Source organism: Ambystoma mexicanum, chromosome 8, assembly GCF_040938575.1.
Source record: "Ambystoma mexicanum isolate Mex_15411 chromosome 8, UKY_AmexF1_1, whole genome shotgun sequence".
NCBI lineage: Eukaryota > Metazoa > Chordata > Amphibia > Caudata > Ambystomatidae > Ambystoma > Ambystoma mexicanum.
This window is the reverse complement of record NC_090929.1, coordinates 1544194224-1544219535: the sequence shown is the minus strand read 5'-3', so window position 1 is coordinate 1544219535 and position 25312 is coordinate 1544194224. Positions and strand designations below refer to the sequence as shown.

The 25312-nt window shown below is 43.3% G+C and overlaps 1 protein-coding gene across 5 annotated transcripts in view; it reads left to right on the top strand.

Annotated features, from left to right (window-relative positions):
* LOC138473193 (VPS10 domain-containing receptor SorCS1-like) overlaps nt 1–25312 on the top strand; it is a 3088785-nt gene that overhangs the window by 2238604 nt on the left and 824869 nt on the right. For all 5 annotated transcript variants that reach the window (XM_069611754.1, XM_069611755.1, XM_069611758.1 and 2 more), the window contains exon 10: nt 17462–17608. In XM_069611754.1, coding sequence (XP_069467855.1) covers nt 17462–17608 — 147 coding nt within the window. The remainder of the gene's footprint in view (nt 1–17461; nt 17609–25312) is intronic.

The following is a 25312-nucleotide window of genomic DNA, read 5'->3' as shown; positions in this document are numbered from 1 at the left end:
ATAAAGATGAACTGTGTGTTGCCTATCTCCACCCCCACTAGTGGTTCCTCTTCTGCACGTAGGGTAGTGGATAGGACCGAACACGCAAGTGCTTTATGTGGGCTGTCCTAATCTGCATATGTCTCTGTTCCTGGTACAGAGAATACATTATCTCCCACTACCGCTGCACCGCGAAAAGGCGCCGGCACGCCATTTGCAGATATTGCAAAAATGTTATTGTTTGCATTGCCCATAGTGTTCTGCCTTGTAATTTGTTGTTGCATACCTCTCTGCTGTGGTTGTTGCTGTGGTTGCTGTTTTTGTTGCATTTGTGGCTCATTATAACATTGTTTGTTCTGCCCGTTCCCTCCCATAGGTAACCCATAGGGACTGCCTGGGTGTGGGTGACCATACTGTTGTTCGTTTCCCATGAGGGCTGTCCTTGGTAATAACCCATAGGCCGCATTCTGCACTCTCTCGAGTAGTGTCACCACCTCCCGCAATTCCAACATGACCCTTGCGGTCCCCCCTCAAACCAGGCCCTCCAAATACTCTGTTCCCCATTCCTCCGAATCCCCCTCTTGATCCTCGGTACCCACCTCGTCCTCTTGCTGGCCTCCCTTGCCACTGGGTTCCTTCGTACTGCTCCTCTCTGTCCCACTGCTCCTGCCCATTTGCAGCCCATGTTGCGGCCATTCTTGCTGGCGTATTTCCTACCCCCTCTTCTCCTTCGCCCCGTCTGTCAGTTGATGTTGTGGCATTCAGCGCTGCACCCTTCACTAATTTATCTTGCACTAACTTTGCCTCGTCTGCCAACCTTCACTGTACTATCTCTCTTTCTCTTTCTTTGATCCTCCTACAATGGTGTACGATTATGCTCTGAATCTCTGGACAACCCTTGGCTTCTATCCCAGCTATTTTCTCCAAGGCCTTTTGTACCACTTTCCATAGGCCTTTTTTGATTAGAAAGTAGAACAAGGTGGTGGATTGGTCCCACGCCGTACCCATTTCAGATCTCCACAGGTCTTTCACCCGGAGGATGAATTGCATAGGCTCCTCCTCCTCTCCCATAGTACATTGCATCACTAAGTGCAAATCTGGAGTGTCTGGAAAAGTTCTCTGCAATGCATCCCATACTTGTGCTCTCACGTTATTAAATGATGACCCATCATGGCGGTCACAGTTCATCGTCACTCCCGGGAACCCTGCCTTCACCCACACTGTGTCTGCTTGGTCATCAACGGCGGACACCAGTAAACTCTTGACATCCCCTATAACTAACGGCACCCCTGCTGTGTGTTTATCAAATGCATGTATCCACTTCCCCGCCCGAAAGTGGAGGGAGAAGTTTCAACAAGTTATTCTTGTCCATCTGTGCCCATGGTATGTAATGTGGTCTCCCTGCTCCCTTGTTTATCAGAGGCATTTGTAGTTTTGCTTTTCCTCCTTTCTTACTTACCATTTCCTTCTTTGTCTTACTCACCAGCATGTTCCCTACTCTTTGCCTTAACCTCCCTTGCCATCTTGGTGCAATCCTTTCATCCTCTTGGTCGAATGGGAATGGCAGCAGAGATCCCGCCGCTGCCGCTCCCTCTTCATATTCATCTAAACCACTCCAGACTTCCTCTATCTCCTCTTCTGACTCCCTTTCTCCTTGCCCCTCCCCTCTTTGGCTGTCTGGGGTTGCCGGTTGTATTATTCTTACAGGTTTGTCATTTAAATGGAACAGAAACTCTCCTGATTGCCACTCTTGTTCCTGCCCTTTTGGTATTGACAGCGGCGGCAGGGATGGTGTGGATCCCCCTGCGACACTTGGCAGAGGGGTGAGGTCAACCGCTGTCAATGGCGGTACTTCCCCTACCCCTGGCAACATCTGGCCTCTATCACACTGTACTCTTAATCGCATTATTTCCATTTGTGCGTGTGCGAGCTGCCTGTCTAAGTCTCCTGTTAGTCTCTCAAAATTCACTGGAGGGGCAGTAGTTGGGACGTATAACCCTCCTGTTTCATATGGTGGCGGGGCAATGGCTGATGCAGTTGCCAGAGTAGTTGGTGTGGTGGGCGCTGGCACATACAGGGGCTCACTGTATCCCACTGCAGGCCTTGTCAACAATGGGTAGATTGTAGTGAGGTCATTCTCTTTCGTTGTTATTGTGCATTCTCCCCCTGCAGCCCCTTCTCCACCCTCCGAGGCCTTCTCTTTCTCAATTATTGTGTCTATACTTACCTTGCCACTAGGTGCTACCTCTTCAAACATCCACCATAGATCTAGTACCTCCCTTCTGTTCTGCAACTGTTTTCCCCTGTATTTCGCTAGCAGGTGTGTTGATACTAGATCCAATATCCTCTTATCAAATGACCCTCCCTCAGGCCATATAGGCGATACACTCTCCCCTTTTATTTCCACCACACATTGGTCGTGTTTTTTTTGTATTTTCTCACTATACAAAGGGAGATGTTGACAAATATGTGCTAATGGTGTAGTCCCTCCCATAATGCTGTATTTTTTGCTCTTATTTGTGTCATCTCTTTTTCTGGGTATAATTGCACACTGTCAATCACTTAATAATCTCCTTGCTATAACATGTCTGTTCAACCTTGTTTAACCCTTAACAATAAAACATTTCAATAAACTTTTTTTCTTTCACCTTTTTGCTGGAACCACAAATTATTTCTCAACATGAATCACAGATTATTTACCAATATTTCTCATCTGACCTTATTGTTATCAATACACAGATACATAGGCACTTACTGACAAAATAACATGTAACACTTTAACACATTGAACATATAACATAAACTACCTTTCAGTGTACTCCCCTTTTTTTAAATTACTTTATTTTGTTGTCCCTCCTTCTTACATTCTCACGCACTCCCCACCTCTGAGCCCCCTCAGGCTACCTCTCCAAGAATTCTGCTCACACGGAAAAAGAATATTCTAAAAAAGGATAGATAAGAAAAAGCCTCAGTGACATTCAAATAGAACCTGACCTTCTCCCTAACCTTTTATATTTACCCACTCCTTTATGTGTTCTCTTCCTCCCAAAACCTCTGTTCTTCCCTGAAAATCTCGCAACCGGTACTCACGTGTTCAGTCGGGTGGTCTAAGAGCCACCATTCACAGTCTATCCACAACCTGGTCCGCATCCCAACCAAGCCGTGACCCACCTTGGCGAGCAGTTTTAGTTGGGTATTTGGTAAACAGGAACCCTTGGAGCCTCTAGTTTGTGCGTGCAAACTGGTCAACCGCGGAGGCGATGGTTTTAATGAGGGGCGTTCCGGATCTCGCTGCACAGCACGGGGCCTTGGGGCACCTGTACCAATCACGTTGCGGGGGTCACCAAAAAGTTTTCTTTTATGTAAAATTGGCATCCAGAGAACTCTGCCGCCCGAGAGCGCTCTGGCAAACAATACACTTACAATTGATTATAAGGGCAGAAATCATCAAAAATCATATCAGAAATGAATGTTGTAAAGTTCATTATGATTGGACACAAGCTCGCGTTGTGTAGGTGCATATAAGCGCTGCTCCTCTGTGGTTGGCTTCTGGGTTGGCGGGAGGGTGAGCGTCACGAGGTCCATCTGTCTGTGTCCAGGCGGGGTGAGGGTCAGGTCGCGGTGAGGTAGGTCAAGCCCTAACTAAGCTAATGTGAGATACTACCATTAGACATGTACTCAATAATGGTCACTACAGTTCCTTTGAGTATATCATCATGCATCTATAAATCGAACACATATTATCACAGCATCATTAATTGGGACTTATATGGAGCACCAGGCTTGTAATCGTGGTCAGTGGAGTAACATTGGCTGTGGGGTGGGTCCGGTGCATCAAAAGAGGCTATAAGACATTCTGACATTTGTTATTTCTAGGGTGCAATATAATGTGACAGAGTTTTGGTGCTGGTTGGGGGCACACTGGGGTGGGCTTCACAGCAGGGTCACATTTCTGGTACATCAAGAGAATACCTTGCGGGGACGCCGGGTTGAAGTGGCAGTAATTTTCCAACAACAGGGGTAAGATGGCATGGGCAGTTTTGTGGAGATGGATGAGCTACAAGCCATCTTCCAGGCCAATTCACACACAGGACAGTGATCTCAGAGGAAGGGTGAAATGTCACAGTGGTGTATTTGTTTTAATTATCTCCGTCTCATCCGTGAGAATGGAGCTGCGAGGCTGTCACACAGTGAGAAAAGGTGGGGGCCATGAGCGCATTGTGCGCTGCGCTGCAGAGGGGAGAGAATCCTTATTGTATTATCGCAGTGAGGCCTAGTCCAAAGATGGAGTTGAGGGTGCACATAATGGATGCCAAGTGTCTCTCGCAACAGCCCCACCCATGCCAATGCCAGCATAAGGGCTGACATTAGCATGGGGGCAATGAAGGCATCCCCCACCATTGGTCGAGCAAGTGATCCACATCATGCTGAATATGTGAGGGGGGCCTAAATGACCCCTCACTCCAACACACTGTTAAGGCCTGATCTGCAAGCACACTATCATCTGCATAAAACAGCCAGACAAGGTGGCAGTTGTCAAATTTGGGGGAGGGGTGGCCAATTGTGTGCTGTAATCATCCTATCAGATAAGTACACCAAATATAAATTAATCAAAAGGGTGGGGGCAAGTACACACCCTTGTTTGAGTCCATTAACAGTGGGCCCCCCTGTTACTCAAATGGACACGCACACTCGTGCCTTCGTGTAACTGAATAATCAGATTTAACAGATGAGCCAGAACTCCCCACTTAGACAATTTCTGCCACATTATGCCCCAATTCACGGTATCAAAGGCAGCTTGAAAATCTATAGAAGTTGCATGTAGCAGACGATTATCTTTCCATTCTGTGGCCTTAATTAATAAGTTCTGACCAACTCTATATTGGCAGGCACTCATAGGACTTGCAGGAGATACTTATTGATAATAATACTGATATGCATGGTTATGTTTAAATGTGTGTATTTATCTATGTGCTTATGTATTAACCTAGTTCTTTAAACAGAAGCACTGCACAAAAGCAACAACATTATGGTCCTTTTATGTGATATGATAGTTTATTTATAACGCACTTAATACCCATAGGTTTCTAAGCGCGGACCCGGGGATCTACCTGTGTTGCCCCGTTTCGTCTTGCTTCCAAGGCGAGCACATTGTCACTGTGCTATCCTCCCAAGACATATACAACTGTATAATTGTATGTGCAACCGTTTTTTAAATCATTTTTAAATCATTTGCCTAAACCTTCATGGGCTCAGTGTGCAATCCCCAAAAGGGTTCACATGGCGTGTATGCTCAATGCAATAAGAAAGGGGGCATACACAACATACATGAATGGTACATGCCCAGAAATGCAGAAGCCATGCAGCATCACACACATGCATGTTCTATGATTTGTAAAGGGATCTGTTGCTTTCGTCCTCAATAAATACAATAATAATAACAATAATGTTTTATTTTTTATTACTTGATTGAATCGCTTTGCGATTTTTACAAGGTGAAAAACAGGAAAAGCAAGGTGTTTCAATTACTTTCTGAACTATAATTCTAATTATTTGTCTCTTTTGTAAAACAAGCCAGGGGGGGAAGTTTTCCTTAGCAATCGTAGGGTTATACTTCACATATGTTTAAAAGTATCTGTTCCAAGATGTTTGCCGCCATTGTGACCCAGGAGTTTTTTTCGCCGCTAATCAGGCGGGCCCACCAAAAGTCTTCTTCGTGTATGTAGGCTGAGGCCAGTTGGTTTTTCAGATATGGTGCTCTAATGCTTAGCATTCCAGGGCATGACAACAAGAGGTGCTTTATAGTTTCTATCTGCTCTGGATTCTCGCAGAATCTACAATTGTTTACAGTTGATAGACCTCTGATCGCCAGGATTTCATTTGAAGATATAAGGTTCAAGCATGCTCATAAACAGATGTTCCTTAACTTTCTGTTAGGATGCTTCTTCATAAAGTCCTGTATCTCGTTGAGTTTCCTAACCCCCAGTGGAAGATGAGCAGTTAGTTTGTATTTTAATGCTGTGTCCAGGGTCTTAATCCAGTCCATTTGGTCCATTTTCCTTTTGACTTTTGTTGGATTTAGGATCAATTCTTCCTCAGAACTTTGAATATCGGATAGTTTTTCCTTTAGATCTTTTTCCCACTGAGTGAGCATTTTACAGCGACCACCACGCTTATCAGAGTAAATATCAAGGGGCAATTTTGTAGTAAGATCTTTCTGTAAAGCATCATACAGAATAATAATAAATAATAATAATAATAATAATAATAATAATAATAATAATAATAATAATAGTTATTATTATTATTATTATTATGTCACTTGAATACCTACAGTTATGCAGACATACAGAGTTTGGCCCTAAAATTTAAAGAAAAACAAATGTAACATAGCAAAGAGTAAAGTTCCACAATATGGATGCAATAAAACTATGAGCTCTGAAATCGAGTATAAAATGGATCACCAAAGAAATGTAATATCATATTTGCCATTTTGCAACATTCAGTGACAGTAAACAAGGGAAACTAGAACAACATGAGTTCCTTACAACATACTGGAAGCCAGGATTATTTCAGATTACATAAGTGTTACATGCAACATTTGGATTAATTATATGAAGTTTTTAATGCATTGAACACCATGTTATGAAGGGTCAACCAAATTTGCATGCTGCATTTTAAGAAAGAAATATTTTCTTCCAATTAAATGTTCTGATGCTGCAAAGCCCGCAGACACACTAACAATCATGAAAATATGGCGCCATTTGTCAAATATGACATCATTGTCAATTAAGTTGGGTCTGAGGCTGAATATTTTTTGCAAAATGATCTTACCATTCGATCCTGAATTGGGTTCTTTGCAATTCCATTGTGAAAGGACTCGAAAGAAAGACCATCTCCCCCTCTGCTCATTGTCAGCACTGGTCAGAATGAATCGAACCAGTAATGTCAAATCACAAGAGAAGCCAAACTAGGCCCCCTGAAACTCACCACCAAACGCGAACACACCCCAGAGAAAGCCAAACAAATCAGCTTGTCTGCAGCTGATTGTAATCCCTCTTATTATAGCTGTCATCCCCCATACCTTGTTTATATTAGTGGCATGTCCCCCTCAGTTCGGGATTCTCACATTGCACGCCCCCATCTCCATGTAGCATTTGCTGTAAGTTTAGCAATTCTCCCTGAACTGTGTTCTCTCTTGATCATACATCTCCTAATATAACAGTTAATGTTCTGCAACCTGCATGCACGGAACTGCCGAGATACTTGCAACTGTTCTTCATCTGCTAAACTAACACTGCATGCGTGTTATCTTCAGAACAATGCTGTGTCCTTTTTGCATAGAAATGCGCCTTCCCCGTCAAGGTCTACACTATGTAGAACAATACTGAATGCCCACAGGTAGGTCCAGAAGTCTAAACATGCATGACTGTGCTTATGTATTAGCATGTTCCCTAAACTGTGTGCACCATCACTGTTTATGATTTAAATAGTCATTCCCCTCCATCCATCTGCATACAGATTGCCTCTCTATAGAAACTCAAATTAAAACACATGTTGTGTGTGTGTTTCTAAACCTCCGGCAGAGTTCTCATGTTGTGTTCCAATCAACAAGCATTTCTGTATTTCACACCATACATATTCATCATTATGACAGGGCAGTGTTGACAACTGAAGCTGAACTTTCACGATGGAAATAACCATTTGGAGCTATAGATCCAATATTTCAACTTCCAAAGAACGACACAATTCTGTGTGTCACAATTGTAATTTAATTCTTCTAACCTTCAATATACAAAATGCCCACAAAAAATGAATAATGCATGCTGGCGAGTTTTAAATATATTATTGTCTATGAAAATAAGTTCTAATTGAGTTATTATTCCAGTTGTATACTTTGTTCCCACTTTCCAACAATGAATGGATGCTTAAATGTTACGTGGTTTGCACAGTTTAACAGGAAGCAGAATGTATTTTCAAGCACTATATAGGAATGAGTAAATGGTGATACAGAGAAAACAAATCAATGAGTCAGAATCAGACGACTTGTCTAAAACCGAGGGCAAGTCTATTTCTTTCCTTTAAATTCTGTGTTGCATTCCATTTTGGGACTTTGGGCTTGCTTATTTACTGAGTTTGGTATTTACAGGACTAAGAGATGGAGTCTTTCAAAAGCACTAATAATAATAATGTCGGATTGTCGGAAGCGGCCGTCCTGAGACTGAAACGAGTCTGAGAGAGTTACGGTGCAGCTTGACAGTCCCTGTTCATGCTAAGAGGTCCTTTCCTCTAGTCCTCCAGCTCCTCCAGACCTCCACTCTATCTGTGAGCCACGAGTGCGCTACGCAGGGCCAGATTTGTTTCGTTCCCGTTGGTTGGCAGCTGCTCGGTTCTGCCGTGTCTAGCCCGCGACCCCCCCTTGAACCCCGATGGCCCACGGCGGTTCGGGCGAGGATGGCGAGGAGGGTGAGGCGAGGACGGTGAGAAAAAGGAGGGTCACGATGCGGTAGGGAGCCGCATGGATAGCGCGGGGACGGAGTGGTCGGAGGGGGTTGCCTGCTCTGCATGGGTCATGTTCTGAACAAAGAACGCTGTGCCCCCAAGGTAAAGAATGCTCCCCTGTCCCTCTCTGCTTTGCTTGAGTGCTTTGCTTGAGTGCTCTCTCTGCTTTGCTAGTTGGTCTAGCTGCCTTTACCAAGACATTGACTCCACCCAGAGTGGCTGAAAGGTGGTTTTAAGGTGATAAAGAGGAATCCTTTTAACATAATACAACAAAAGTATACTGTTGGGGCTCAATGCAACAGTTCGCCTAGGGTGTTAAGAGTGTTAAGAGTGTCATTGATCACTGGGGTAGGTTCAGGGGGCACTCTCTTTCACCTAGGTGTCCTGTTAAGACTGCACTTACTCTGTTAGTACGGTTACAAGCGGCACAGGGGCAACACACGCACTGTGAGCAGAGATTCTACCGGGAAGCCCGCTGCTGAAAAGGGCGGTGTGTGGCTGGGTGTCACATAAACTAACCTTGTGACTGGTCCACGGCAAAAACAGTGTGAGGGGTTCCTTACCAAGGCCAGATAGTCATTTTACCAGCCACTCTATTAGCCCTTTCAATTTAACTGGCTGGTTATTAACATAATGAAGCTGAGGAGTACAGCTGCCCTTGTCTCTGTAAACGGGGCAGACTGGAATGGCTCTTACAGACTGGAATGGCTCTTACAGACTGGAATGGCTCTTATACTGCTCCAATGTTGAGTTACACAACCTTAGAATCCCAGCATAGTGGAGACCAAAGAATAAACCAAACTAATCACCCAGCGGTTACAATAGCATTGGTGCATGAAACCACACAGAAAGAGACTGAAAAACAAGATACTCAGTTTTGTCAGACAGTTATTGTTAACCAGTGGAGACGAGGTTTGGAATACACAGTTACAACAAAAAATATTCAAAGGAAGATCAAAGAATACTTCGGTAAAAAGAGACATAAGCGTTCAAATGATGTGGTCGACCCAAGAAAAGGAGCTGGGGTTCGCCAATCTTAAGAGCAGTGGATGTAAGTGAGAGGATCGACAGCTGAAGTCACATTAATGCCCCTAAGCGGGGAGTTCCTACGGGACCTGAAAATGAGGGAGAGGAGTTGGAGACTCACACCAACCACCCAGAGGAAAACAGGGGTTCGGCCTTGGAGAACTTCACCCAAGAAGGAGAGAAGGTTAATCAGTCAAATGACCAGGGGGACAACTCAACCTTAAAAGCGCTAAGCTTTGTGCTTAATTCATTGGTGACAGTGTTTGAACTGTTAAAAGGAGAAGCCCAAAGTCAAGCTGGAATCCTCCTCGAACTAACTGATGAAGTAGCCAAATGCGATTCCTCATTGGTGGGGCTAAAGAACACAATCATCTCCTCTATTACCCCTATGTTGAATGACATCCGAATTGAAGTGGCTAAGCAGGGCCTAGATATTGCCTCTATACAGAGACTTTCCCTGGCAAACAGAAAGGAGGATGCCTCGTCCCAAGCACACATCCGGGATTTACTCCAGTCCAAGTTCCAGAAGCTTGGTGGACAGGAGCCAGTACTGAGTGTTTCTGCTGGTCCTACCAGCACTCACGACGATATTCTGTTGTCGGAATCAACTTTGGAGGAATTCATGAGACTGGCTCAGGTGGCGGAGCCTCAAGTACTGGATGCCAGTGAAAGAAGTGTAAGTAGTAAAGGCCAGGAAGTATCTGGGGATACGGTGGTCGACGGCGATTCAGAATGGATCGTTGCAAGCAATCAGAACGCCAAGAGGAGGAGGAGAATACAATGAAAAGAAGGGGTGAAAAAAGGACAACAGAGCACCCAGAAAAAACTAAGAAAAATAGGAAATAAAACTAAAAATCAAACAACTGGAAAAGTTAAAAATGAGGGAATCCTAAGCATTGCGAACAACATCAACCCAACACATATTGACTCGCAACCAGGAATGGCAAAAGAAGTTATCCACAATAAAGGATCTGTTAAACCAACAATTGAGTCGGGGTCCCTAACAAATACCCTGTTGATGTCAAACAGCAAAGAAAAATGCGAAGGCTCCACAAGAGAACCCCATGGGAAATGATATAGCGATTTTGAGAGTAAGCGTGGTGTTGCAGACAGAGCTCCCTTCTAGCCTGGGCCAAAACGTACAGAACCAAAAAGAGGGGGCCCCCTTCGTCCCAAAGCTAATACTGGTTCCCATTTTTACACAAAGCAAGACATCTAGGAGAAGATCGGTGGTTAAGAGTGCTGATACGGACGCAAGAGGAGCTAAGCTAAAAATAGCGCCAATTTTGCTCGCCACAGCAAAGGAAGTAGGGAGCCCATCTATTATAAGTGAACCAACCATCCGCATTGAGGTTGTATCCGAAAAGGCTGGTGGGTATTCTATGCCAACTCAGGGGACATGGAACGGCATAGGAAAATTGAAAGAGTTTGTTCAACTTGAAAATGGACTAATATCTCCAGGGGACAGGATATTGGCAGATAGTCTGCCACAAGAGGATAATAGAACTGGTTTCGAAGCCCCCAGGCTGTGGTTAAAATCTACACGAAAGAGCAATCATTATAAATCCTTAAGCAGAAACACCATTCTAGGGGAGTTTAAGAAAATAAAGTGCCTGTACCTTTTTGCCTCAGGGGATATAGAATATGTGAAATTCCCCGGCTATAAAAATGGTTTTCTGGTCGAACTGGGGCTGAGTTCCATTAGGGTTTATGATGCAATTTTAAAAGCTGCGGGGGCGCTAGAAGAAAAAGGCTTAAAAGTTCAGAGAGACGGCTGCGAGTTTAACTTGAATGAGTCTTTAAAAGGACAAGGGCCCATTCAGATAAGTTCACAGAAGCAAGAAAGAAGCCTTGGGCTCCAAAGAAAAGAGGACAGTAGAGACTTGGTAGAAACTAAGAAGGAATAAAATGTCTTGGCGGCCCTCCCTGAAATCCTGGCCCAAGTCTTGACGAGCATGGGTCTGGGGTCAAGATGACTTTATTCAGCCCGCCTTACATTTAGTGAGTTGGAATACATGAGGTTCTAGCACCCTCAGAGCCAAACAATTCAAAGATCACCTTTGGGGCAAGATGGATATCTTGATATTTCAAGAAACGAGGTTGGTGAATGCAATAGAAATCGAAGGCTTCACCATTTTTTACTTACCCGCAAGTCAAAAACCGCTGGGTAGACCAGATGGAGGGCTTTTGATAGCTCTGAAAAATAGCTCAGTGAGGGATGCTAAGGTGATCTTTATGTATAAAATTGGCATTTTGGCCACCGAAACCAAACTTAATTTCGATATTCAAGACCCATGGACAGTGGTGGTAAATGTTTATTGGAACCCCGCGTCTTTTACTCTTGATACATTTTTGGATATGTTTGGAGGTGTACTGTCAACTGTGAAAACAGACTTGGTTAAGGCTAATATTATCGTGGCAGGGGATTTTAACACCATATGTACTGAGGGTTCAAACCACAAGGAGAATGAAAGGGCTAAATAATCACCAGGAGTGGGCAGAAATGGTTAGCTTTCATGAGCTCATGGGGTCTTGAAATGCTGAATGGGAATTCAGAGGGGGAAAAAGGTGCCACCGTGACTTGGATCTGAGGAGAGTCAACATCTATATTAGATTATATTTTTGTCAGTGCGAGCCTCTTCTCTAGAACCTCCACGTTGCTAGTAAATCACGAGGAGGGTAGTGACCATGCTAGGCTGGAGCTATCCTTTCCAGAGATGCAGGAACATCAGCAGTGGCTTCATAAGCAAGATCTGGAGGGAAGGGGAGGGAGAGTTAGATTAGTCAAGTATGGGAAAGGTGGGGAAAAACCAAATAAAGTACTGAAGATGATACCAAACTCCTCCCTGATAGACAATTATATTTGCTTTATCTGGTCAACCCTGCCACTCAAAATGCCATCTTTAGGAGCCAAACAACACCATCTGCACGGGTTCGATGAGAAAACTATACTCAGGAAGAGGGAAATGAGAAGGAATCTTTGGGGTCTTAAAAAACAGAATTTGGCACATGAGAGCTTTATAAGGGAAGCCATTGGCATTAGAAGTAAGTACCGGCATTGGTCAAAAAAATCAAAGAATGGCCAGACTACAAAAAAATGGTGAACAAATGTTGAAGCTCGTGGCTGAAGCTAACTCGCAAGGGTTTTGGTCAGTAATGGGGCACTTGGACCAACAATCAAACAGCACTCTGTGTAACCTGGTCCCAGAAGCAAAGTGGGTTGAACATCTATCAGCTATCTTTCAGAAACCAAGTGAGGAAGGGGAGCCAATGAAGCTGGAGGCCAAATGGTCCCTGACCTTGGTAGAGGGAGAAATTGCAGAGATAATCAGATGCTCCTCCCTTTCTAGGGCTGCCGGTCCTAGCGGGCTGACTTACCAAGAACTTAAAAACGCACCAGAGTTCTGAGCGGGTTTCTTGTTGAATCTTTTTGGGGAAATGTTGTCAACAAAACACTTCCCATCATCCTGGAAAATAGCGTTGATCATCCCACTCTTTAAGGGGGGGGGTCAGGACCAGCCTATCCCGCTTTTGGATATTGAAAGCAAGATCTTTATGAGACTGACAGTCAAGGAGCTCACAAACTGGATGGATAGTGTGGGGGCCCTGCCCCGTTTTCAAACAGGGTTTAGAAAGGGCCTTTCCACATTGTTAAATGGGCTAATCTTGAGCCTAGTGACTGATTTGTCTGCTGAGAAAGGTGGTCTACCCTTGTATGGGGTGTGGATCAACTTTTCAAAGGCATTTGACCAGATTAGCAGAGGTTTGCTGTGGGTGAAACTCAAACTGAAGGGTGTCCTAGAATCTCTATTGGCTATGCTAATGGAGCTACATAGGGACACTACAGTAAGGGTAAGGCTAGATGACAAGGGACATCTGTCAAATGAAGTGAACAAAGAGAGAGAAGTAAGGCAGGGGTGCTTGGGAGCACCTTTATTCTTCAATTTTTTTCTGTCCGATTTGGGGCAAGATCTGAACCATCTGCTTTGGCCAGTTCAGTCCTTAATGGGAGTAAGATCTTTTGGCTGGCTTATGCGGATGACATAGTCCTTTTGGACCGAACGGCAATAGGCCTTCAAAGACTCCTGACCAAATTGGGTAGCTATGCTGAGAGAAATGGTTTAACAATAAACCCGTCAAAATCGAAGATTCTTGTGTTTAAACATCCAAGAAAGAAAATTAGCCTCAATAAATGGTCCTAGAACGGGCAGATTATACCACGAGTGGATGAGCAAATTTATCTACGTTACAAGATCCATGCCAGTCCGAGAAATCAGGAATATGATATCTTTTCCAAGGCCTATGAATTGATCCCCCAAATGAAAAAAATCAAACCCAAATATTGCAAATTCTCCATCCTGCCATTGATCAAATATTATGTAGCCAAAATAATTCTGGTTATTTTGTATGGCTTAGAAGCGAAACCCTCACTCTGGAGTGCGAATTGGGCCAGGATAGAAGGTAGAATTTGGAAAGTCTCTCTTAATCTCCCTATGAGTACACCTGGGTGGAACCTGCGGTTCAAACTGGATCTTGTTTCTTTAGAATGCCGTGCAGAATGGAAACTAATTGCATTGCACAGAGAGATAATGTGTCCTAAACCAGACTCCATGTATCAAAATGTCAGAGGTCATTAGAAAGGTGCAACATCTAGAATCTTGAGAGGGCTGGATTTAAAAGCAAAAAACATACTGGACAGAGTAAATGTGGATCTTGAAACTCTGATAACCAACCCTCTCAAGGTAAAACGGGACCTGGAGCGGTTAGACTGGACCAAAACTATCTCTTTGGTGTGAAACTCTAAGCCGCGCAATCCGTTCTTGACGGCAGAATAAAACATAGGCCATTTGCCAGGTTATTTAGTAAAATATCCCGATCCCAGAATAAGATCTAATTTTTTACGGGTGAGATTGAACTTGGTCCCCAATGGGGAGGTCTTGGCAACAAGAAAGCAGGAAGATCTTGTGGTCAAACTATGTAAAGTATGCTCCGATCCAAGACTCCAATCACTTCGTTTTATCCTAATGGAGTGTGAAGGAACTTGGCCCTTGAGGCTAGGGAAATTAAGAAGATTCACATATAAGAGGTTGGTCTTGTCTCAGAGCATCTTTGGTAAAGAATGATTGCAGGCCAAGAAATCCAGCTCATGGCAACAGTGGTTGAAATATTGGGAAATTTGAACCTGTTAAATTAACTATGTTGTGAAATGACTTGGCTAAGGGCTGTGGGGTTGGGCGGTAGCTTGACCAATACTAAAGAATATCCATGAGAATACCTTTGTGGAATGTTGGGAAAAGGGGAATGTCAAATGTATCCTTCATTGTTCAGAAATGAATTTACAAATCAAAGGAGAAGGAGGTAATTAGACCACGTTGAGTTTAAGAAATTGGGAGAATGGACTTACCCTATTGAAATCAAGGTGTGTAAATAGGTTTTATCTCTTTTTTAATTATCTTTGTTTTGTTTATTTTCCCCATTTGTTAGGAATGTTGAATGTTATTAGTTGCTAAATGATTTGTAAAGGTTCTAATGAAATGGAAATTTCTTTTTGTATTCCTTTTCTTTTTGTGAACCAAATACAATTTTTAAAAAAAGCACTCTTGCATGGGTGAAACATTTTAGGAGTCCTTTTACAAAGAGGAGTGCAACTTGAAAGCATATAAGCATGACATAATGCCTGTACACCTGCATTATGCACTGCATCTTATTGGCGTGCCCTTTCAAGGTGTAGGGGCAGAACAAAGTAGAATTTGAATCTCCACTTTCCTTTCCTCTGTCTTGATAGAGGAAACTGCTTTACGTTTGTATGAGATATTCATGCAGGTGAAAAACGAAGAGATTCCTAGGGAATCATAACAGATTAGCACCTGCTAATGAGTAGGAAGATTGCACAGGAATCCATTAGTGTCTCGCAAGGATATCTCAGGGGCTACATGCTCGTCTTGGAAGCAAGACAACATGGAGCAACACAGGTTTCATCCCCGGGTCCGCACTTAGAAACCTCTGGGGATTAAGCGTGTTATAAATAACCTATCATATCAATGCTGCCTGCAAAGCCTAATGTGCGGGTGTTGTTTACATTTTTATTTTACAAATTAGAGAGTGAAACTGAAGAGTGAAAGAGATTTCACCTGGTTGTACTCTTCAGTTTTGCACTACACTTTGTACATGTTTACAAATGCATGCAGGGGACCCAAAAGCATGTCAGTGCCGATGCTCTCCGGCATGTTATTAGCATGTTATTTAAAATGAGCTTATTTGAGTACATCACCCTGCCTACATATATTTTTTTTTGTAATGTGAATCATTCCTTCATCCAAAATGTTAAGCTCACATTAAGCAGAAAGCTCAGTGCAGATAGTCTATGTATTTCTGCCATTTCTATTGGGTGGATTGTAATGCAAGGGAGACACATTTCTGAGGGTTGGGACATTCGTCTGAGAACCTACTCTTAGTTATGACTTAGAATGCAATGGAAATAGCATAAGGGGAGTTTAACGTTCTCACCCCCACGTGCAATCCATCGTGTCCAGCACACTAGCCCAAAGATACCCCTTTATTTGAGGAATTCATCACACTGCTTTTTTGTATAGAAAACTGTGCACACATATAGGGTCTGATTCATGGAACGTTTTGCTATGGGAGTGTGCCATTATAAAACACTTCCATGAATCAGGCCCATTGTCTTTCTCTTCATTGTTTAGAGCTCTATCTCTCTCTACAAAACCAGGCCCTCATGTCAACAACGCTCAAAATCCAATATCGACAAGGATCTCTGAATAGATGTGGGGTGTTCCCTGGTCTTGATTCCTGTTCTAATCCAGTCATGTCATTGCAATGCACGGTACTGTGCACGCTTTTCCATTACACATGCAGGCTTTCAGGTCCCTGAGGACAAAGTGCTTTTGGTTAAAGCGCATGAAATGAATACAACTAATCAAGACTTCATTGTGCAATTACAGATACGGTTATGCAATGACTCATATCATGGGGGCATCCTATTGCAGTCCCTGACTTTGCTCTTTCTGACAATTTACTTTAAGCCCATTGTATTCAATAGCTGTGTCCCAAGACCGCACTCAGGTCACTGAAGAACCAAGAGAACTAAGCAATCCTTCCATTGCTTTAGAAACAATACGAAACATTGGCTTACCACCAACGATACCCCTCAGTAGTGCACCTGCCTCTTCTATGTATATACCTAAATAATATTGGTGTACATATGTTAGACTTGTATCTGCCTGCAACTGTGAACTAATGTGCAACATATTTTATTTATTTTCGACTTTGTGTACCTTAATAAGCCTGTAACTATGTATAACCCTCTTGCCTGTATATGTATACATGTCAAGCAGTGTGTGCGTTTATTTTTCCCGTACTCTGTGTAACCAAAAAACTGCAATATCTTGTACTGAGCCCAGATACCTTTGGGTGAGGCGCGCAATATAAATAAATAAACTAAACTAATATAAATAAATAAACTAAACTGGGGACATCGTATTCCAGTCCTGGACTTTGCTTTCACGTTAGTTGTGCATTTAGTCAATGTTATTCGATTGCTGTGGTCTGAGAACACAACTCCCAAAAGGCAACTCGTGGAGAATGAAAGACCATCAGTGTGGCAGGAGGGGTCAGTTACCTTAGGCATAAGATGAGCAAGACTAGCAGGTCAGATCACAGACAGATCGCCTGAAGTAATAATAATAATAATAATAATAATAATAATAATAATAATAATAATAATAATAATAATAATAATAATAATAATATATTTCTTATAAAGCGCTACACACCCATAGGTCTCAGAGCCCTCAAATAACAGAAGACACTAAACTTGCATACATGTGATTGGCTCGCCTAATGTTCACCTGCATTCTTGGTCCTACTGCTTTCATGTCTTAAAATGTTTCAGCAAACTGATATACATGTTCTCAGCTGTTCCAATTTCTCCTAGGTAGCAGGGATAAAGGGAATGTTTCTGGCTAACAAGAAGATTGACAACCAGGTGAAAACCTTCATCACGTACAATAAGGGGCGAGACTGGCGCTTGCTGCAGGCCCCGGAGGTGGACCTGCGAGGGGACGCCGTCCACTGCCTTCTGGTAAGTCCTCGCTCACACACTCAGTGGCGAGTTCTCATGACTCAATATTTGCTGATGCAAATGCCTCGCCTCCATGCGCGCTGCAGAAAATGCCATGCGTTCTCTTCTTAGCTGCGGGACTTTGTGCTTAATCGGAATGAGGTCAATGTTTGCTATTTTGGAAGTAAGACGCTATTTAAATTGCAAAGGCTTTTAACGCAGAGAAACGTCGCTGACTCTAAATAGATGCCCTTTTTAAGAGAATGCCTTATTCGCTTGGAAGAGACGTCTTATCTATTGCGCATTGGTTTTCAATCAACATGCTTTAATTCGAAACATGCTTATGTAGATTGACGTGTTAGGAAAGCGGCCATGAAAAGTGTAGCGTGTTTCTTATGTATTATCTTGGAACCCGTGGCAAAGAGATGCGTTGTCGTTTTGATGTTTACCACCTTACTTAGTCCGCCACAAAGTTCAAAATGTGGCCGCTAGATGGCGGAAGAAAACTACGGGAGAGATTAGAAGATGTTTGCTACGGTTCGCTCTTTTACATTTTGCATGAAGCGTTTGCTCCAATCGTATTATTTATCTAGATAAACTATACCGTTTTATCATGTTACGCGACCGAAGCCCATCTACACGCCTCTCACCCGAACATCTGATGGGCATTTTCACGAATCTGCCTCAGTAGACGGCTCTGTGAGTCAGGATGAAGTACAGACATATGTGTTTAGCCTGAGGGAGATAAGTTCGTATCCCCCAAAAGTTGACCGAGACCTCCCATTGTCAGTACATTTCGTACCATTACATCTGGTGATAACAACATCTATTATAAGAGTGCTTAGAGGAGGGACAAGTACGACACGAGGCGCTATACACACTCCTGAAAAATATGCATTTTACGACTGTACCTATTTCCGTTTTGATATAAATACCTGGCAGAGAAGAGTCATACAAATACATATTTAAGATATAAATTATCGTACAGCTAACAGAACACCTCAGAAAACCACACGGAAACTTTCTTCAAACGGACTTTGAAGTATTTAGGTTTAAAGTACAGTCGAAGAATTTGAAGAAGGACTCTGTCTCATTTCCATTGCAAAATTGCACTTGCCATGGCGCAAAAAAAAAAGTTTTCTAACTTGGCTCCAATTTTTTGGGGCACTAGGGCGAACGTTACCATAGCGCTAATACTGTGCACCTTTGCAGTTGCATTGGTGCAACGTTTCTGTAATCTGGTCCCTGGTCTCGCATTCCTGGAAACATTCCTTTCTCATTCCTCAGAAGCGCATCAGATCTCCCCCCCCCCCCGCCCTCTACCCTCTGCCTCTGCGTCACATGTGATGTTCACACTCTCCTGATCTGTGTAGTGGCTCCAAAAAGGGCTCCTGGCGAGCAAAGAGGGCGGAGATCCCCCTCATTGATGCCTCTGCTGGGTGCAGGATCACCCTTTATAGGGTGCGGGGACTGCTTCGCATCAGGTCATCCCTCGTGTATCCTGCCAACACCTGCCTGCTTTGATCAGCACTAAAGCATATGGTATTGGTGCCACTGTGGCAATCGCACGCCCAGCATTTATTCAACACTGAACGCCACAGAAAAAAACATTTCCAGAGGCTCCAATGCAATCTATGTCGTTTCTTCTGTGACACCAATGTCAGTGTCAGGTCACCTTCCCAGGAAAGGCCACGCCCCTTATCCTAGAGGGTTGCTCAACAAACAACAGCTCGCTCACATGCGCCTCCTAGGCTGCTTGCATATTTGGTCATTCTGCTCTCTCTGCTGGCTCGTGTGGCATAGCCGTGCCAGGTCTAGGACCCGAAAGGCCTTCTGTTGTAACACACGACCCGTCTAGACTCCTTCCCCAGCCCATAACAGAGCATGGCCACTCTTTTGCATAGATCATTCTAAAGCACTACAAAGGTTGGATTTTAACTTTTCGGAACAACCTTCATCCCATTGGAACTTCTTAACCAGCTCATGGAGTGCGTTGGGTCCCTTGTGTTAACCCTCCCCCTGATAGTCAGATGTAACTGCTCTCATATCAAAATCGTCTCTTTGCCTCGCATTTGAGCCTTGCTACGTTCAATGTAAGTACATTCTGCACGCCAGGTACTCTATATACACGTAAGCGTGTCACACTTTCCTTTGCTATTTAATCTGTCAATGTCAAAACGCAAACGGATACAGGTGTGCGATAACTGCATGATCAAATAGCCTCCCAAACTACCCTATCAGCGATAACAATTCGGGCCCTGACTTCTGCGGGTCGCGGACGAACGTGACCACGTCGTCTGCATCCAGCGGGGCATTATCTCACCTGGACCGACAGGAATGCCTGTGATGCTCTCAATGGCGAATTGCCGCTCTCAAGGTCACCCTCTTCAGACTGTAAAGAAGGGAGTGAACGAGCAGCCCTGGCGAGTCCCCTTCTCGACGACATGCTCCAGGAAATCATCTTAATCATTATTTATTTATTTGTGTATACATTGATGACGTGCCGACAGCCCACAGGCATCAGGGCGCACACAAACACAAGGACAGTACAAAGAGAAACAGGGCATCGAATTATGATTCTTGCAGATACATATGGGCCTGATTCATGGAAGTGTTTTAAAATGACGCAATCCCATAGAAAACATGCCATGAATCAGGCCCACATTTTTCTATCTGCTAGCTAACTTGTCGTTGCTATTTTTTATTTATTTTTTTAGGTTATTTTTTTGTGTGCATCTGTATAACTGGTTTGAACAATCGTTGTACATATTGTTTGAACGCAGTGTCCGTTCTTTTATTTTCTTTTATTCTTTTTTTTATATGTTTTAGTTTTTATTCCATTTCAGCATGTTTATGATGAACGTTGGTGTTTATTATGGTATGCCAAGTGCAAGTCTGTGTGTGTGTGTGTGTGTGTGTGTGTGTATCGTCGTGAATCACATCTCCATGCGGTGCTCACAAAATACCCCATCAACAACGTCCCTTATTTGATGATTACACGTCATGCTTCTACATGTATGGACCTCGAAAGTCCTCATTATAAGTGCTGGAATTGAGCCAAATGTCCTTAGATTCAGAAACCAGCAACAATTCTTACTCTGCATATGGGGGAAAAAGCCAATGTTCACCTACCACACACTGCAACCACACTGATCATGTATTCCCGTCCTCCAAGGCAAACTAAGAGCTCAGGGGATCTCTGCCCTCGTTTGCCATTGTTTAGAATTTGAGCGCATTAAGCTATCTTTAATGTGGGCAGCAGGATCTGCAGCAAGTGCATAACCAGAAGAACTATTGTCCCTTACTAAGTAGTGAATAGAAATGGGAGGTGGGACTAAAGCTGCATGGAATAATGACTACACTCAGCTGATCACATAGTGCATTTTCTTTAATTGGTTTCCTTTAGTGTTAATGGCAGCTTTAAAACTCAGATTCAGTGTATGTAGACTTCCATTGATTTTGAATGCTGGCATGTGTAGGCTTGCATTCAGGCTGGGGAACATACAGCCAAACGTGCACGTCCTTTGCTCAACTTGTTAGTATAATTTATGGATTGCCTATTACAAAAAGAGGCAGTGTGTTAGTTTAGCCCTGTGTTTTAACACTTTATCAAATCATATGATTTGACTGCCATGCCATTATCCCTACCTCAGCCCCACCTTAAGGAATGGTCCCAGGGCATATGTATTTCAACGACCAGCATTGCCCACCACACAGGGTTTTGAGGACAGACCCTGGTTGAGTAAATAACAACCCTTTACATTCACTGTATGCAAATTCATTTTACATGAATATCCTAAACACACGGAATGTATGTGGGTATTTTGTCTTGGTGTAAGGACACTTCGATTATATTCACAAACAAACAAGTGTGTTTACTTCTGAGATTGTGGGATTACATTGTCTTAATGTACACAATGTGCATAGCCCTCAATGCAAATGTGCATTGAAATTAATTCCAGTGTTCGAACTCTTAGCTTCTTTCCCATTTCTCTATCACAGCAGGACAGTTTGCCAGTGCTGTGTTCACTTTCCCATGCATAGTGCATTGCATTCTTGGACTGTAGAGGACTAGGCTGCGAGCTAGTTGTGCAGATAAACGTAGGCCATGCCTGTGGACATGTTCGTGAATGCTTGTGGATGAAAAAGAAACAAGTGAATTCACCTCGGAAAGAATGTATTTCTTGATAGAAGGTCGGCATTTCTTTTGTAAGAACGTAACACTAAAAGGAAGCTTTTCTCAGCCGAAGTCTGTGCCTTTCAAGTGAATAATGCCATGGAACTGGGGGGAGAGCTAACCAAGAGCCCAGGGAAACAAAGTAAGATCCAGACTTAGACCTGACTGGTCACAGACTTCCTAGCTTAACACTCAGATTGAGAGAGGGCTGGAGTGTGCCCTAGCAGCAGCCGGCCTGCCTGTGCCATGGCTCCATCCCACCTTCCAGCCACGATTGTGCAGGTGCTGCAGGCTTCGAGTTCACAAGAGGCAACGACCGTCCGTCCCCACTGCCTGGGCCTACTGCTAGTAAAGGGACCGGCAGTGGGCTAAGGGGATGTAGAGTGAGGCATGGCGCTTCCGAGCAATCCATGTTATGCAGGCAGCCTTCCACCACTCCCTCCCAGCCCCCCAACCCTCTGGCATGGGTGCACAATCAGAGGTGCTTGTCCTCGGGAAGCTTGCAGGAAAAATCCTTCTATCAGACTAAGTCAAAGAAATCATACCTCCCCCAACCCCCAAAATAAGAAACAACCATGCAATGGTCGGATGCCTCCTATGGCTGTTGTCACATACTTTCAGAACCTTTTTTTCCTGGTTTCCAGGGGTAGTGGTGTGGCCTTTTGTAATAATTCTTTCGTATTGAACCATAGTCTCTTTTAGGTATCATCAGTGGCATATCTATCTATCTATCTATCTATCTGTCTGTCTGTCTGTCTGTCTGTCTGTCTGTCTGTCTGTCTATCTATCTATCTATCTATCTATCTATCTATCTATCTATCTATCTATCTATCTATCTATCTATCTATCTACCTGTCTGTCTGTATATCTATCTATCTATCTATCTATCTATCTATCTATCTATCTATCTATCTATCTATCTATCTATCTATCTATCTATCTATCTATCTATCTATCTATCTACCTGTCTGTCTGTATATCTATCTATCTATCTATCTATCTATCTATCTATCTATCTATCTATCTATCTATCTATCTATCTATCTATCTACCTGTCTGTCTGTCTGTCTATCTATCTATCTATCTATCTATCTATCTATCTATCTATCTATCTATCTATCTATCTATCTATCTATCTATCTACCTGTCTGTCTGTATATCTATCTATCTATCTATCTATCTATCTATCTATCTATCTATCTATCTATCTATCTATCTATCTATCTATCTATCTATCTACCTACCTGTCTGTCTGTCTATCTATCTATCTATCTATCTATCTATCTATCTATCTATCTATCTATCTATCTATCTACCTATCTACGTATCTATCTATGTAGCTAATCACTTTATAAATAACCACAACAAGTTCGTAAGACGTATCCTTTCACATGGACATGAGATAATTTGCCCAAATGTACGTGGAATGCAAATTATCAAAATCCATTTTCTTCAAATTGTGTTTTGGTTATTTTTTAAATAGTGGCACCGTCAGAGTTACTGTATTACTGATATGCATTGCACGTTCTTGGAAGAGCATTAAAACAAAAATCAATATAGGTACCTCTAACAATCCGACTTTGAAAGAAAGGTCATTAAAAATATGCAAGTCCATTGGGTCTTGTCAGAAAGGGCTTGTTTCAGCGCCTAGATGTCCTCGGGTTCGGTGCGCTTTACACATGTCAAAATAAATAACAATTGTAGCTGATCAGTGTGCATGTGTCTTTCCTACTGGCACTTGTAAAGAGGTGTACCAATATTCTAAATAATGGCACACAGCATCAGTTTGCGATAAACACGCATGTTGATGCCTGTGCTACGGGCCGGAGAACTGCATTACAAAACTAGGGGAATTCGAATTGTGACAGGTTGAACCATGATGGCAGAGATGAAAGTGCACCATCCGGGACCAGTGCACCAACCCACTGCCCATCAGACGTTTGACACTTGGTCCTCCCTTAACCTTTGACCGTTGTGCCAAAAACTCATACAAGTTCTGCCACAGTCCCACTCTGTGCCCGTCTCCATTTGGGCTTTCTCCACCTTCCTCATGGGCCTGCAACAGGCCAACATACATACAACATCTGTCCAGCTGCTGCCACACTGCCATTAGTTTTGCTCTCGCTCATGTGTGAGGGCGTTCATGCCCTCCATTGACCATGGTGGTTCATCGTGGCTCTGAGACACTTCATGCCGGGCAGGGACTGGCCCATAGGACAATAGGGCAATGCCCAAAATGCAGGCCAAGATGCTAGTGTGAGACCGTTTTTCTCTTTTTTTTGGTCAAAGTGGGCCAGTATTGTGGCCAAATTTGGCCAGTCTGATGAGTTGGTGTATTGCACAGCCTGTAATTTTGACCAACTTTGCTGAACACATGTTCTTTGAATCACTTAATTTGCAACACATTTGACCATAAAGATAAACTCCGTTGGTGATGGTGTGCTATATAAATATCTTTAACATTAACATGAACATAAATAGACCATTGCATGCTACTCAAATAGTATGCAACTAAAGGAATGAATCGCCATTTCGCAACTGTGGGGCAGTGTTCCATTATATGCCCATGTCCGACTCTGTCAATGCCCCTCATGATATGGGTGTTCAAATCCCCACCACCCACTGGGTCCTATACCTAAAGTACCTATATTGAGTTCTACTTTGCCCCAGCACCTGCTTCTACACAAACGCAAAGAACATTCCTAGGTGAATGGGGAACACTCCATACAAACGAAGGAACACACACACAAATGAGGATGCTTACTTTACAACCTCACATTCGCAATAAGTAAAGGGCTTGACCACCAACCGAGAGGCCCTTTATCCAATGTTGCAACTACTGTGTCAACAGGCACAACGGCCATTTTGTACTCGGAGCACAATTGAATACAGGTTCAAGCCTCCATGAAACCACACTCCCTGTGTGGCACTGGAATAAAGGGTGCCACAACATTTCTCGCGTCTTTTAAAGTCTGGGCAGCAGAGTTGCATAAAAGAATATGAGTAACTTTGATTTACTAGGAGTAAGTGCAGAGTAAGTGTAAGAGTTACGTACAGCAACTTCTTAGTGAATCAAAAAGCTCTCTCAGAATCCCTTTAAATCTTTATCAAAAGGAAAGAGCTAGCAAAGAAACAGGACATTGTTCGTTTTACTTTGCATCACAGTGTGTTATTAGTCCTATATAAAGGATATGCGTCGAAGTGAACGGTGGATTAACTGGTGCATCCAGGTCCTTGTTGTCTTACACAGCACGGCGTACTCAGTGGTGCACACGTTCGGATGAAGCCTTCAGGATGTCAGCTGTCAGTCTGCTCTGGTAAGTGGCTCAGCCCTTGAGGAAGTGACCCGTTGTAACAGTGCAGCACTCCATGGTCTTGAGAATGAGTGGCAGCTACTGAAAGCAGGACGCAGTAGCTGAAACCTCCAGAGACCCCTCTCTCTTTCTAAAAAGAAAAAAAGAGCGTTGTGTACAGCGTATTTATAGGGCACGCGGGAGAAGCAGCGCTGTTATCGCCACGAGGCCTACCTGAGGCGTTGATAAATATAG